The 17117-nt window shown below is 42.3% G+C and overlaps 1 protein-coding gene across 5 annotated transcripts in view; it reads right to left on the reverse strand.

Annotated features, from left to right (window-relative positions):
* FGD5 (FYVE, RhoGEF and PH domain containing 5) overlaps positions 1-17117 on the reverse strand; it is a 232101-nt gene that overhangs the window by 34226 nt on the left and 180758 nt on the right. For all 5 annotated transcript variants that reach the window (XM_053293641.1, XM_053293645.1, XM_053293642.1 and 2 more), the window contains exons 10-12: positions 15520-15578; positions 9492-9563; positions 8163-8231 (exon numbers count right to left, since the gene is read on the reverse strand). In XM_053293641.1, the coding sequence (XP_053149616.1) occupies positions 8163-8231; positions 9492-9563; positions 15520-15578 (200 nt within the window). The remainder of the gene's footprint in view (positions 1-8162; positions 8232-9491; positions 9564-15519; positions 15579-17117) is intronic.

Genomic DNA, 17117 nt, shown 5'->3' on the forward strand with positions numbered 1-17117 from the left:
CGGATGACACTCAGCTCTATCTCTCCTTGTCATCTGATCCTAGGGAGGCGGTGGATGTCCTGAATTGGGGGCTGGAGGCCGTGATAGGTTGGATGTGGGCTAATAAACTGAAATTGAATCTGGACAAGACGGAGGTACTGTTGGTCAGTAGGAGAGCCAATCGGGATGAGGAGATTTTACCGGTTCTGCATGGGGTTGCACTCCCCTTGAAGGAGCAAGTACATAGCTTGGGGGTACTACTGGAGGCTTTTGGAGGCTCAGGTGGTGCCTTTGCACGGCTTCGGCTAGTGAGACAGCTCAAACGTCCCTTTCTTGAGAAGGCAGATCTGGCCACAGTTACCCATGCCTTAGTCACGTCACAGCTGGATTACTGTAACACGCTCCACGTGGGGCTGCCATTGAAGAATATCTGAAAACTGCAGCTTGTGCAAAAAGCGGCAGCTAGGGTTTTATCCAGAGCTGCCCAATGGGAGCACATCACACCCATTCTGAAAGAGTTGCGCTGGCTGCCAGTTTGTTTCCGGGTCCAATTCAAGGTGTTGGTTTTGACCTTTAAAGCCCTTTAAAGCCCTTAACGGTTTGGGCCCAGGTTACTTGAGGGACCACCTTCTCCCAAGGGTTGCTGCCCGCTTGACAAGGTCATCTGAGGGGGCTCTGCACCGGGTGCTGACAATGAGAGAGGCCCGGCTTTCGTGCACTCGGGACAGGGCCTTCTCTGTTGCTGCCCCCAGACTCTGGAATGCTCTCCCAGTGGCCATTCACTCCTCAGAATCCATCACAGTTTTTAGAAAGCTTGTTAAATCTTGGCTTTTAATCCAGGCTTTTACATTATTGTTTTCTATTGCTGTTTCTATGTGTTTTTATCCATGTATAGTTTTTATGCTTGTATTTTATAGATTTTAAATTAGATTTGATTTATATTTTAGCTTAATATTTTTACTGTCATTTTATTGTATGTTTTTTAATTTCTGTAAACCGCCTTGAGATTGTTTTTAATGAAAGGTGGTATATAAATTCAATAATGAATAAACAAACAAACAAACAAATAAATATTTAAAACCTCACAGCAGTTGAAGAATGACCTCCTTGCTAAAATATATAACTAATTGCTGAAATCAGGCTCTGTACCAGAGGACTGGAGGGTAGCAAATGTAACACCGATTTTCAAAAAGGGACCCAGGGGCAATCCGGGAAATTACAGGCTGGTTAGCCTAATGTCCATTCCAGGCAAATTGATGGAAAGCATCCTCAAGGATAAAATCCTGAGAGGAGAGCTGGTCTTGTGGTAGCAAGCATGACTTGTCTCCATAGCTAAGCAGGGTCTGCCCTGGTTGCATCTGAATGGGAGACTTGATGTGTGAGCACTGCAAGATATTCCCCACAGGGGATGAAGCCGCTCTGGGAAGAGCAGAAGGTTTCAAGTTCCCTCTCTGGCTTCTCCAAGATAGGGCTGAGAGAGATTCCTGCCTGCAGCCTTGGAGAAGCCGCTGCCAGTCTGTGAAGACAATACTGACCTAGATATACCAATGGTCTGACTCAGTATATGGCAGTTTCCTATGTTTCTATGTTCCTATGTAAAGCACCTAGAAGAACAGGCCCTGCTGAGAGTGAGCCAGCATGGCTTCCGCATAGGTAAATCTTGCCTCACCAACCTTTTGGACTTCTTTGAGAGTGTCAACAAGTGTGTGGATCAAGGTGATCCAGTTGACATAGTCTACCTGGACTTCCAAAAAGCTTTTGACAAAGTTCCTCATCAAAGACTCCTGAGGAAACTTAGAAGTCATGGGATAAGGGGACAAGTACATGTGTGAATTGCTAACTGGTTAAAAGAAAGGAAACAGAGGGTGGGTATAAATGGAGAGTTTTCACAATGGAGGGAAGAAAGAAGTGGGGTCCCCCAGGGATCTGTACTGGGACCGGTGCTTTTTAATTTATTCGTAAATGATCTAGAAGCAGGGGTAAGCAGCGAGGTGGCCAAATTTGCAGATGATACCAAACTCTTCCGGGTAGTGAAATCCCAAACGGATTGTGAGGAGCTCCAAAAGGATCTCTCCAAACTGGATGAGTGGACGACAAAGTGGCAAATGCAGTTCGGTGTTGGCAAGTGTAAAGTGATGCACATTGGGATGAAAAACCCCAACTTCAAGTATACGCTGATGGGATCTGAGCTGTCAGTGACTGAACAGTAGAGGAATATTGGGGTCGTAGTGGACAGCTCGTTGAAAGTGTCGACTCAATGTGCAGCAGCTGTGAAAAAGGCCAATTCCATGCTAGGGATCATTAGGAAGGGGATTGAAAATTAAACGGCTAATATTATAATGCCCTTATACAAAACTATGGTGCGACCACACTTGGAGTACTGCGTACAATTCTGGTCACCACATCTTAAAAAGGACATTGTAGAACTGGAAAAGGTGCAGAAGAGGGCGACCAAGATGATCAGGGGCCTAGAGCACCTTTCTTATGAGGCAAGACTACAACACCTGGGGCTTTTTAGTTTAGAAAAAAGACGACTGCGGGGAGACATGATAGAGGTCTATAAAATCATGCATGGTGTGGAGAAAGTGGAGAGAGAGAAATTCTTTTCCCTCTCACACAACGCTAGAACCATGTAATATTCTAATTTTCTGAGATTGTGGATTTGGGGTTTTCATGAGCTGTACGCCATGATCATCACAATTATAACAAATTAAGGCTTGACTTATCTCGCTTTGCATGTAATGCGTCTGTCTCATATATCAGTTTCACCTTTTAATTTGCATTACTGAAATTAATGGACTTTTGCACGATATTCTAATTTTCCGAGTTTCACCTGTGTTATTTGGAAAGCTTAAAACATGCCTGAGAGTGTGTGCTTCTGCTTCTTTCTTTTGGGAAAGGTATCAAGAGTAGACAACTTTCTGAAATATTGGGACAATCTGTTGTTATTTCCTCTGTGATTTCTTCCCTGCATACATGGAATGTGTTACATAGAAGGCAGGGCTATCATTTGGCAGCCCCATGTCACATTTCCCCCTCATCTTAAGAACATAAGAACAGCCCTGCTGGATCAGGCCCGTGGCCCATCTAGTCCAGCATCCTGTTTCACACAGTGGCCCACCAGATGCCACTGGAAACCTACAGGCAGGAGTTGAGGGCATGCCCTCTCTCCTGCTGTTACTCCCCTGCAACTGGTACTCAGAGGCATCCTGCCTGTCAGGCTGGAGGTGGCCTATAGCCCTCCAACTAGTAGCCGTTGATAGACCTCTCCTCCATGAAGTTATCCAAACCCCTCTTAAAGCCATCCAGGTTTTGGCTGTCACCACATCTTGTGGCAGAGAATTCCACAAGTTGATTATGCATTGTGTGAAAAAGTACTTCCATTTGTTGGTCCTAAATTTTGTGGCAATCAATTTTATGGGAAGACCCCTGGTTCTAGTGTAATGTGAGAGGGAGAAGTTTCTCTCTCTCCACTTTCTCCACACCATGCATGATTTTACAGACCTCTATCATGTCTCTTACTTAATATTGTCTAATTTGATTCATCTTGTGTTTGATATCATTATCACACTGCTAATTTCCCTACCCACATCAGGGTAGTCAACGAGTGAAGATGGAGGAACTCACACAGCAATAACGAAATATCTCTGGAATTGGATGTGATGGTGAGTAGCAGGAAACGCAACACGGGGCTGCCATTTTAGGCTATTTCAGCATGTTTTTTGTTAAGAAATTCTTGAGAACAGGAGTGGTAATGTCTAGCTTGAAGGTCACTTTATACAGAACCATGTGTGAGTACAGAGAGTGAAGTAGATTATATAGTGGGAAGGGGAGTTGCCTGATCCAGCAATTCAGTCTGGCTTCTTTGAAATGAGCCTTAAACAGCCAACAAATAGAAACAGGACTCAGGAAACAGGCACACTGTGAATCACAGGAAACTTCAGATCCAACTACTGGCGTGGCGTGTACAAAGCAGTCAAGGCTGCTATTCGCTCTGTAACATGGTTATACATAAACACACTTATGGTTCCTTCTAATGTTAGATTTCACAGATGCAAGATGACTTTTGCAATTATATGCATTTAATTTCCTTATTTAGATATAAAGTCCACCCTTTCTGAAGACAGATACAGAAAAATGAAATAAGCCCTTTTCCTGTTCTAAAAGGTCACAAACTAAAAAGGACAAATGGGGAAAGGATGACAAGCGGGGGCGGGGAGGGGGGGAGAATAGAAAAAAAATAAAAATGTAAACAAGGCAAGCATAAATATCACTTTCATAGGAAACTCCCTCTCCTCAATCCCAGCTGCCTTGTTTCTTCTTGAGAAAATTCACCATTGATACTTCAGATTGGTTGTGCTGGTATGTTTATACCACTCAAATGTTTCTCCAATGCACAGTTTATTAAAGAGACTGGAGTTCTGTGTTAATTTGTCTACTGTGGCTGGAATGTGTACAATGTTTCTCAAACTTCAAGTTTCTCAAACTTCTGAACTTGAGCTACCTTCTCACACTATCTTCTGCCTCCACCCTGCAATCATCTGTTTCTTTGGGAATGTACCAACATCCTTGCACATGATCATGTGCACACAGCTTGCTGCTGCATGTGTTAATCTATGGATTGGATTGGGTAGTGTTTATACAGGTGAAACTCGGAAAATTAGAATATCGTGCAAAAGTCCATTAATTTCAGTAATGCAAATTAAAAGGTGAAACTGATATATGAGACAGACGCATTACATGCAAAGCGAGATAAGTCAAGCCTTAATTTGTTATAATTGTGATGATCATGGCGTACAGCTCATGAAAACCCCAAATCCACAATCCCAGAAAATTAGAATATTACATGGAACCAAGAAGACAAGGATTGTAGAATAGAACAATATCGGACCTACCAAAAAGTATACAGTGTACTGTGCTTGATTGGCCAGCAAACTCGCCTGACCTGACCCCATAGAGAATCTATGGGGCATTGCCAAGAGAAGGATGAGAGACATGAGACCAAACAATGCAGAAGAGCTGAAGGCCGCTAATGAAGCATCCTGGTCTTCCATAACACCTCATCAGTGCCACAGGCTGATAGCATCCATGCCATGCTGCATTGAGGCAGTAATTGCTGCAAAAGGGGCCCAAACCAAGTACTGAATACATATGCATGCTTATACTTTTCAGAGGTCCGATATTGTTCTATTCTACAATCCTTGTCTTCTTGGTTCCATGTAATATTCTAATTTTCTGGGACTGTGGATTTGGGGTTTTCATGAGCTGTACGCCATGATCATCACAATTATAACAAATTAAGGCTTGACTTATCTCGCTTTGCATGTAATGCGTCTATCTCATATATCAGTTTCACCTTTTAATTTGCATTACTGAAATTAATGGACTTTTGCACGACATTCTAATTTTCCGAGTTTCACCTGTACACTGGCATTAGGAGAAGAATACAGCAAGGTATTTGTGACCTACTCTTAAAGCCACATAGAGGGAAACATAGGAAGAAAGGAACACTCACCCTGCTAAATCCAATGTGAATCTGTGAGTGTCAGCTGCTGGGAGCATTCAGTCTACCCAGGTCTTGGCTGCTGGGGGAGGAAGGCACTATCTACCTCATCATTCTATGTCTCCCTGGATTGGCCTTTTGCTCGAGGTGCCCCCGCCCCACCAATTTGAGTGCCCTTGTATTTGTTAGTAAGGGGGATCATACATGGAAAATCCTGCTTTAGGGCAGGGGGCTAGACATATTTCACAGCCACAGTTATCTGGTGTTGTTGAAACTGATGTATCCTGGCAGGATGTTTGCTCTGTTTCAATAGGTAACTGCCTGTTTCCTGAGTCCAACGACTGTTTACAGTGATGTTGGTTCCTCTTTTCAGAGAACACCAGAATAAACACCTGAAATTGCCATGTTTTCCTAACATAGTGTATTACACAGTGTAATACTACACAGTGTATTACTTATGGAGTATTCTGTGTGCATTGAACTGGAAGTTGGGAGAGGCAACAATTATAAATTGTACGCAACCTCCATATAGATAATCATGTGCAAATTTGAAATTATTTTAAAATGAATGATTAATAACTGCATATTTACTGGTCAGAAATAAAAACAAAATTATCTTTAAAGGCTTTCAGTGTTACTCATAGAGCCCATTCTCACGACTGAGTGAGAGGGCTACTGGGCGAGTAGCAGGGAAGGCTGCTTAAACTTACCTTCCCCGCAGATGACCACTCCTCTCTTGCTGGGCGTACTCAACGCATGCCCAGATGATCCTCCACTGCCTCAGGCAGTGCAGAGAGCCGGGGGGCCAGAACACATTGTCCCAGCCCCTGGAAATCCCATAATACACAGCAGCCGGCACTGCACACAATTTAAAAAACAGGGCTAAGGAGCACTCCCTCCCTTAACCTTGTTTAGGAGTTGAATTTCACAATGGGGTTAGGCAGTGCTGGTCTGCCAGGATCAGGCCCGATCCTGGCGGTTCTCATGCGCAGTCTAATCCGAGCTGGGCATCCCTAGCCCCGTTTAGGCTGTGCATTAGAACAGCCTCATAATCTTTAAAACCATTGCCTTTGTTTAGTTTTTTGCCACCTGGTGATGCAGCAAAATGCCTTTTGGGCTCAACCCCAAGTGAGTAGTCCTTCCTCCCAAGCAATTGTATTTACAGAGACTGTTTCAGTGCCATACTAAGTGATATCACTGGGGAAGTGCATGCACACAGACAGAGTCCGTGCACATTATTTTAATTATCATGTTAACTGGAATTAACAATTCGGATCTTAATATTCCTGCCAGACCTATTTCCAGCTCAACTGGTGGTGCTGAGAAATACCCCGAAGATTTATTTGAATAAGGTTACCTGGAACCCCTACAAAATCCAAATATATAAGACTGTTGGACCCTAATATTTTGCTATTTCTTTGATTTCAGTAGTTATTTTGCCATTGACTCCAGAAGATAACCTTTCACAACACACATGCCTAATCATGTCATTTATTTTTGGAAAGGAAGCAGGAAGAATTGTCACTGAAGTATACCCATGTGAGATTATTCAACCCTGCCAGAGCTAGCTTTTGCAATATCTCCAGCTGCCAAGGGATTATTATTACTTCCCAGCTACAGTAAACATTCAGTATGATTTTCAGCAGCAGACATTTCAGCAGAAGCCCAAACTCATGTCTCATTTGCCATTGCTGCCCCTACCTCTTAGCCTTCAAATAGGAAGGCGGCTCTCATTTCAATGCACATTTTGTTTCAGGTATAACAGTGACTCCATCCCTATAACCTTTATGGCAAGGACGGACTCTGAAAAGCACAACTGAAGCTTAGGCTATGACTGCATCTCCCACTGCTGCTTCACCAATGCAACAGGAAGGAGAAGGAGGGCTTCCAAGAATAGTATTGCATGGGAATTATCTGGTACCTAGAAGAACTCCACATCCTAATTCCACATTAGTAGCAAGCTGGAGCAAATTGCTGATTGGAGAAATGTTCTCTGCACAAGCTTGGAGGCACCCACAGCAATAAACAGGTTCCAGGGCTGAGTCTTGGCTCAAATTACATAGAGTTAGGCATGTGATTCAGCAGGATGTCAGCTTCATTGGCTACTGGTTTGTTCTAGCCTAATTTAAGGTGCTGGTTTCATCTTTAAAGCCCTCATTGACTTGGGGTATCTCAAGAATTGCTTCCTCCTATATGAACCTTCTCAAGAATTCTGCTCTGCTCTTGGAGTACAAGAGATAGGACCTTTTCGATCATGGCACCCTAGTTTTTGGCATGTTTTAAAAACTGTATTTCAGCAGGCATTCTTTAAACAGGGCCTTCTGAAATGATGGTGCTTTTATTGCTGCTCCTGGGTGCTTTGACTGTTAGGATCGTTTACTGTACTTTAGTTTCTTGTTTAAGTTTTAACCTTGTTCATTGCCTTGAGTTTACTTTACTTTTGTAGAAAGTTGGAAATAAATAATGCTGATAAATAAGCCCATCAAGCTATAAAAAGCCCTTCTGTGAGTGCAAATATCATAACGTCTTGAACTGAATCAAGCCTAGCACCAAAGTGATGGCTCCTCTTGACTCATCAATCACAGCCACAGGACAATGAATAGGTCTCATTACCAAGTTCTGCTTCTGTTCATCTGTCTGTAGTTATGGGAGAGATGACAAATCAATGAAGTATCCTTACCAAGAACAAATGTCGAGGGTGCCTGTTTTCCCCAGACACTTTCATTAGCGTTCCTTCTTTAAGAAACACCTGAGGAAGAGAACAGAGGCCTCAGTACATCCTCCCTGTAGAGGCCACTGTTTGTGTTTAGTGGCTCAGTATGTGAACTGGACAATTCTCTTCACACGCCCAGCCCTAACCTCCCCACTCTCATATACTGGTTTAATTGACTTGTAAGTAAAAGGAGGAAAGCTTAATTGTAATAAATTACCATTTATTACAATTAATAATAAATTATGTTTCCCTGTGCAGTGGCAAAGAATCACCCAGCCAGCATGGTAAGCCATTTTAAATGAACAGCATGTTGCACAATGACAACTACCACACAAAGAGATAGAAAATGACCTCTCTGTCTCCATTATAATATGTTAACCAGCTGTGCAATGCATGTTCTCAAGGAAGAAAAGCACGTGGGATCTTGTAGTATGTTGGGGTGACAATCTATCTCAAAGAGTTCTTGAAATGTTTTTTATTGGCATAAAGGGACATAAAGTATAGCACAATTTTCCCCAGATCAGCTTTCTTTCTTTCTTTCATCTATTTATTTATCATATCTATTTATTTATTTATTACATTTATATAACACCCCATCAAAACGGCTCTGGGGCGGTATTGCACAGCAACAAAAAATAAAACCCATGAATCAGTCCTTTAAGAACAATCATTACAAAACAATTTAAATACAATATAAAACCATTAACAATTAAAACAGTTTTAAAACCCTGGAAGGCCAGGCCAAAGAGGCAGGTTTTAAGGGCTCTCCTGAAGGCCAAAAATGAACTCAAGCTACGGATTTCTTTCTTTTTAAAACATATAACATATTTGAGCCCCTGGTGGCGCAGTGGTAAAACTGCCGCCCTGTAACCAGAAGGTTACAAGTTCGATCCTGACCAGGGGCTCAAGGTTGACTCAGCCTTCCATCCTTCCGAGGTCGGTAAAATGAGTACCCAGAATGTTGGGGGCAATATGCTAAATCATTGTAAACCACTTAGAGAGCTCCGGCTATAGAGCAGTATATAAAATGTAAGTGCTATTGCTATTATACATAAGCATGCACATTAGGGTTGTCACTGCCTTTTCCTGGCCAGACTCCTGCACCTTACAGGCATAAGTTCGACAAGCTAAACCTTCCCCCTGCCCCCAGGGACAGATATCCACTGACTGAAGGCAAAAAAGCCTCACTTGGTAAATCTCTTTCCGCCTGTTATGCAGCTGTTAAAGGCATAGAAACCATCCCATTAAAAGTTGGCAACTTTATTATAAGAGTAGCAAAACCTAAATAAAACTCACCCTTCCTGGCTGGAGGAGGTCGCTTTGCCCCTTGACACTATGTTCTATATGTACCAGCTTTTGCAGATTTTCCTGTGTTAGAGAAAGAAGCAGAACATAGCGTTGAGCTTTGATTCTCAAAAGAAATTATTACTGAGAACTATATATTGTTCCGGGCTTGCAAGGACTGAGGCTTCAGGGATTATTCACACACAGAGTGTATAATTTGAAGTGGTTTGGTATCTGACATTCATAGTAATGTTAATGCTTTTCAGCTGCAAAGTTCTCAGAGGGGTTTACAACAGAAAAGAAATCCCTGACTCCAAAAGGCTACAATCTGAAACCAAAACACAAAGGAGACACCAGCAAAAGTGGCCTAATTGCGCAGCGGGGAAATGACTTAACTAGCAAGCCAGATTTCAAATCCCTGCTGGTATGATTCCCAGACTATGGGGGATGCCTATATCAGGCAGCAGCGATATAGGAAGATGCTGAAAGGCATCATCTCATACTGCATGGGAGGAGGCAATGGTAAACTCCTCCTGTATTCTGCCAAAGTAAACCACAGGGCTCTGTGGTTGCCAGGAGTCGACACCAACTTGATGGCACACTTTACCTTTACCTATCCAATGAGCAGGGATATTTTAACTGAATTTTAAGATGATATTTTAAATTGGATTTTAACCTATGGTAACATTTCCTGAGCCTTAGGGCTTGGACGGGCTATTAATTGACATAACCCATTTAAAAGTAAACATCCTTCTTCTTCCGCAGCCAGTTCCTCTCTCCTGCTACTTCATAGTTGCTGATGCTTTGGTGACAAGGGAAAACGTTAATGCTACAGGACCACTGACAGGATTATCGGAGATTTTTACATTCAGCAGTAATAGATTTGTAGCTGTGGCCTTTAAGGTCAAGCAGTAAGTACAGAGTGAAATTGGGCCTCTTTTCTAAACGCTTAGTGGAGAATGAAGAGCTCATTGCTGGAGCCTGACCTTATTAACTGCCTACCTGCCTTGAGGAGTTTGAATAGTATGAATGAGCACTGGCAAACTATGCAATTTCCCACAGTATGGTAAAATTAATCTAATGAGACCTATGTTCACATTAAAGTGACAATGTAGTATGCACCTGGGTAGGAAAAGGATGAGCTTTTAATGAATTACTCTTGTTACCTTCACAGCATTGGTACAAACAGTATTGTCTCCCAATGTCTCTGTGAGGCATGATTTCCCTGCTCTCTTAAAACGTTTGAATTGGACAGACGGCTCCGGCTTCTTGAAGCCGCAAGCTTATGCACTCTTATTTTTGAGAGTAAGTATTTTTGAAAACACAAGGAGAAGTAAACATACATAGCAGGACTGGGTTATGAAAGACATTTGGAAAAGAACAGAAGCGGGAGTTCAGTTTTGCCCAGTGCCAATTGGGGTTGAATGAATAAATAGGTATGATGAACTGGTTGATCACAAAGTAAAGAAATGGACTGAATTTTAATCATATCTTGTCCAGTGAAAAAGTAGTATACACCTCTCTTGATACAAGCAATGTTTTATAAATTTTTTTCCCAAGAATGCATCTTCTTTTGGCTGGTATTGTTGAGAAAAATTACTACCTTAATTAAACAACATTAAAATATTCCTTGAATTGGGGCAATAATTATATATATATATATATATATATATATATATATATATATATATATATATATAAATTTTGCTTTTAGAAGAAACATACCTTGTTCATGTATGTATGTATGTATATATATATGTAGATAGATACATAGATAGATAGACAGATAGATCCCCAAATTCCCTAGAGCTTAAAGAACAGCTTCAGGATTGGGTGGGGTGTTAATGGAAAGAATTATTAATGGAAAACTGCCTTGGTACACTTTGTGCTCTAAGCATTTGGGGAGTTTAAAATGTTGATCAGAGGGCTGGGGGAAGGAGGATTTATAGAGGCAGTTGTTAAAAGGATGGTGCAGAGAGGCTCACAGCGCTTCTGTAGTTATCAAATAGTACGAACGCTGGAAATACTAACTATAAGGGACAGGAAATGTTAGTTCTAGCTCTAATAGGCATGTTTGGTCTGGCACCAGGGAAACTGCTTCAATTTCAAAAGATTCAGTGGTACCATCCCTCTTTCCATACTCAGTCATACCCAGTCAAATGTTCATTTCAAGAGCAAGTGTTTGGTGCTTTCATTTAAAACAACAACAGAAAATAGTTTCACTTAAGTGTGTGTGTGTGTGGGGGGGCAGTTTCTTAAACCTACCCCCCTGCCAAGTCTTGATCCAGACTCTGGGAGGCCTGTGGCACCTATTTGTCAAGGGGGAAAAATTTCCCCTTTCACTGGTGCCAATGGATCCCCCCGCCACCTTGGGATTTAGCTCTGGGCCATCGGAGGGCTAGGAATAAAGCCTCCTCCCACAACAGTCTCATTCTACAGGGGATCTTATCTGATTGCTTATCTGATCTTATCTGATACTGTCTCTGTGTGTGTGTGTCTGTGTCTGTGTGTCTGTGTGTGTGTTTGTGTGTGTCTACCTCCCTCTCTCTCTTCGAGAAATGTATTATCTGTTGGTGTTCTATTCCACAGGGGGAGAGGGAGAGCACAGATAGTGAAACTGCAGATAATGGGTCATGAGGGCAATGAAAATTGGGGGATTAGGTTCCCGAGGCAGTGGGGCAAAAGGGAAAAAATGGTGCAAAGGGGAGGGGGGCAGAAAATGGTGTAAAAAGAGGAACATAGGAAGCTGCCATATACTGAGCCAGACCATTGGTCTATCTAGCTCAGTATTGTCTTCACAGACTGGCAGCGGCTTCTCCAAGGTTGCAGCCAGGAATCTCTCTCAGTCCTATCTTGGAGATGCCAGGGAGGGAACTTGGAACCTTCTGCTCTTCCCAGAGTGGCTCCATCCCCTGAGGGGAATATCTTACAGTGTGCTCACACATGTAGTCTCCCATTCATATGCAACCAGGGCAGACTCAGCTTAGCAAAGGGGACAAGTCATGCTTGCTACCACAAGATCAGCTCTCTTCCCTAAAGGGGCTGCCGAAAATGGGATGAGGTGAAATTGAGGAAAATGGGGAGGGGGGAGTGCTCCACTGTGCTCTGTGTGTCCCCAGCTGTCCAAAAATGGCCCCTATTTTTTTTAAAGGTGAGGTTTTTTTGTGGAAAATCCCAATTCTCTCTCTCTCTCTCTCTCTCTCTCTCTCTCTCTCTCTCTCTCTCTCTCTCTCTCACACACACACACACACACACACACACACACACACACACACACGCCACAAAATGGCTCCTGGCCTCAAAATGGCAGGTGAAAATGATCTAGGAGGTCATTTCCACCTGTTCCCAACCCACAGATATGCAAGTCTTAACCCTTTAAATGCCAAATTTGTTCATGTATACCGAGGCTGGGTGGTAATTACCTGACCGTGGATATGCAAAACAGCAATTAATGAGGGGTGTGTGTGTGTGTGTGTGTGTGTGTGTGTGTATTAAAAGCATGCACTTCCTGTAATGTGTGGCTGGCTTGACCCTGACAAGAAGGGCTACAATAGGACAATGTTAAGTTTGTCAAAGGAACTATATTTCTGGTATGTTGTTTATTGTCAGGAAACACTTACTTGTCCTTAGTTTGAACAATAAAATATTTAAACATTGATTTGGCTTCTGCGGACATAAAAGTAAAGCTCATCATTAGATTATTGAATTGTCATTCATGTACATGACACTTTACAACAAAAGACCCTGCGCAGGTCTCTGCCCTGAGAGGATCACAACCTAAAAATAAACACAAGTGTAGGGAAGTGTAAAGAGGGTAAGGATATCCGATCATTTCATGTACACATGTTTAGATTTAGTTGCAATATAAAATATGAGGACTGGGGTGTATGTGCCAAAGGCTTCACCAAAAAAGGTGGGTTCTGAGGAGCAGGAAAAATTGCCCCTATTTAAACATCACTCTCTTATTACAACAAACTGTGGTTTTCAGTTACGGTTTGTGGGGAGTATACAAGTGAGGGGCTGTTCCTCATGCTTTCCCTCTATTTTCACTCTTGCCAGGTTTTTGCTGGCCTCACTCTTAGGCCTTTTATAGCAACCTGACATGCAGAAACCATGCAATGACGCTTTTCTTGGCACCTTCTCCCTATACTGGGAAACACTTCACCTTCTAAATGTCTCTGTTTGTCAGGTTCCTGTTAAAGTTAGTTGAGCAGTCAGGGCAAAGTGTAGTCAGGGCAAAGTGTAACCTGCTCATAGGTGGAAACATACTGAGCCCTGAGGAATCAGTACTGTCACAGTGAATAAAGTGGGCGTAGTGTCTTCCTTTCTGCAAGTGTCCATAGCTTTTATAGTGGAAGAACCCATCTGTCTTTTGTTTAGAAGGAAAATGTTACTGAAACCTGGGCAGTAAAACAGAGGTTGAAAATGCTTGCTGAGCTTAGTCTTGGCACATGTTCCAGAGTCATGGATTTAAAATCCCACGATCAGAGACTCCCAGCTGTGAAGAAAAGTGGGACATTCTTGGCTCTGTTTTGTTGGAAGTTAAGGACTTTGCACTGTCTCGTCTCAGACAGTGGAGGACAGACTAGTGAGTCAGAGGGCTAGAGGGTCAAGACATTGGTCATCCCTTCTCTACTGCTCTGACACTATCCCTTTGGATATGTAGATTGCTAACCTCAGGGACTAACTTCCTTCCTCTCTCTCTTCCCTACCTGCCCTTCTACCTTGCAACATGGCAAGCCTCTCTCCCTGCACCATGTGTGCAGAGAAGATGCAGAATCGATCTGCATCCAACTAGATAGATAGATTAGAGATCCTAACTCCTCACTTTCCTATCTAGAATGGAGTTCCTTAATAAATGCCTTATATATTGATTTGAAACTATGAATTGGCTCCAAGTTACTTTACTCTCAGCATACATGCATGCCTAACTAAATTCCGCTGTGTTGTGCCTCTGTGCACTCTGCTATAATGAGAAAGGGATTCTCTCACCACAGAGAATTTCCAACATGTTTTAAGCAGCTGTTTAGACTTTCCATCTGGACAGAGCACATGGCTTTCATTTGTAAAGGATTAAAATTTGCTTCCTCTTCACTGAAACAGCAATCCTCAATTAGACTAGAGAAAGGTGAGACGTGTCTGCCCAGACAGAAGTTGCTGAATGCATCTGCCCTGCAAACACTTGGCATGTTGCTCACCTCAGAGACTTTCTTTTTCAAAAGAATAATACAGTTCCTTGCGGAATTCCCCCAACAGCATGTTGAAGCAGGTGAATTAGTGTAACAGTTCCCACCATGTGGTTCCACAGGAGCTTCTGAAATCCATCAATTTTCTATCAAAAAGCCATAGCTGACAAGTGTGCTTATTGCTTTGCTGGTCATCTACAGCAGGGTTTGAAGAACATGGAAGTCGAAGGACCATTTGCATGTGATGTTCAGAGAGTTGCACAGGAAAATGAGCATTGACATGTTTCAACCTGGAGATCAGCATTTCTCTTTAAATTCCCAGATTCAGCAAAAAAAAAAAAACGCAGCAGGGGCAGCTTCTTCTGCATGGCTCCATCATCTGTACCTTGCCTGATGTGCAATATCCAGGGGCTAAGTTGCTGGGAGCCCTGAGGCAAAGCCCTACAGTGGACCCCCATGGCACTCTGCCTCTACCCCACTCCCCTCATGTCACTCTGACAAAGTTAATGCCTTTTTGCAAATTCTCACATATGACTGTTCCTTAAGCTAGGCTTAATTTAATTTCTCTGTCTCAGGCTGACATCATATTTTGTTTTCAAGCTTGCATGCTCAGTTGCTTTAAGGACCCTATGAGATCCATTCATACTTTATTATTTATTTCAGACGTCCAAAGCAAATACCAAAATATATGTTGATTTATTTTGCAAGATTGGTACTAATTACAACAGAGATTTTCAAACTTAGGTCCCCAGATGTTGTTGGGCACTCCCATCATCCCTAGCCATAATGGCCAAAGGCTGGGGTGATGGGAGTTGTAGTCTACCAACATATGGCAACCCAAGGTTAGCACTCACCCCTTGATGCATGCTGTCATTGGCTCGGTCTGCAACTTCAGAGATGATGAGCAAGGCAGCTACAGAGGCAGCAAAACAGAAAGGCATAAGTTAATTCATAGAAGAAAATAGATATATCTAGAAAACTGTCTTTCTCCTCAAACATGCAGGCTCCTTTAGGACAAACATCTTATATTGCCTAGAAGCCGATGCTGTTTGGGGCATTAATGTTGAAACAAAGGCTTGGTCCACACATGTAGTAGAATGAGGTGAGAAGGTGGTGGCAGAGTCTTGAGGAACTGTGACACTTCAAACTGAAAGTGGGGGAAGTTACAATCTGAATACTTCCCAAGCAAAACAACAACAACAACAAAACCCCAAACACCCTACATATACAAGAGTAGCACAGCAGGGTATGGGCTGGACTAGGGGCTCTTCAAGACGGCAATAAAGAGTGCTTTGAAAAAGCTTGTAAATATGTTGAAAGCAACATAGAAGCAAACAGGTTGACTGCAAGAGCTTACTCAGCACAGGTCACACAGCCAGCAGGGACTTTGTGTAACTTTCACAGCGCCATCTGCTGGCCAGCTCTTGCTTTCTGTGATTAACCCACTCTTTTCCATATTTTTCAGAAAGTAGTATGAGAAGTCATGGATCAATTACAGAAAGCAAGAGTTAGCCAGCATGTGGAGCTGTGGAAATGTGCATGAGATTGCGCTGAAAAAGCTAACGCTTCTCTGTGAGAGTATACAGATGCTGAATAAGCTCTCACCTTCAACCCATTCACAAGTTATTTTCAGAGCACTCTTTATTGCCATCTGGAAGAACATTCTTCCTAGGTTTTTACTTGCAAGGAGTTTTTAAAACAAACAAACCAGAGGCCATTGAAAACTAGTATCCTCTTCCCCATGCAGTCATAAGTAGTACAATCCACTCTACTCCCTCCAGATTCTGCCACCTCATTCTATTACATGTGTGGACTAAACTTCAGACTGGTAGCTTTCCTCAGTTCTGCAAAATGGGAACAGCAGCATCCTATCTCATAGGGATGTTGTAGGGAAAGACAGAATGAACTTTCTACATTCATTTTAAGGTGAGTTATTTTTTGCATTGAGAGAGGTATCACTGCTATTGTTATTATTTAAAATATGTTCTGCTTTCAGAACAATTTAAAATTTCATTTGTTCAAACAATCTCACCCTCCCACACACTTATAGTGTCCCGTCCCACCCACCCTTCCTACTAATTCAACATAACAATCTTCCTATTAACTCTATTATTATGTATATTAAGTGCAGACATTTTAAAAATAGACAAGGCATACACTACAGATACAGATCAAAATAAATGGAAAGAAGGGGAACTTGTTAATAGCCTGGACTGATCTAATAACTCCCTTGAGTATTCCATGAACTAGACCCTTAAGCTACACCAGAAGAGACCTGTTTCCCCAAATAATTATAGTGTAGGTGTGTTCCAAGTATAGGCAGCTACAGAGACTGGGTCCATATTTCAAAGCCAAAGGGCTCTGAATTGCATAATTTCAACAGAGAGAGGCAAGCACAACATTCTGTTTTTAGAAATGAAATACAGAGATAAAGTTGTGTTTATTCATAGTC

This window comes from Hemicordylus capensis, chromosome 2 (assembly GCF_027244095.1).
Source record: "Hemicordylus capensis ecotype Gifberg chromosome 2, rHemCap1.1.pri, whole genome shotgun sequence".
In the NCBI taxonomy this organism is placed as follows: domain Eukaryota; kingdom Metazoa; phylum Chordata; class Lepidosauria; order Squamata; family Cordylidae; genus Hemicordylus; species Hemicordylus capensis.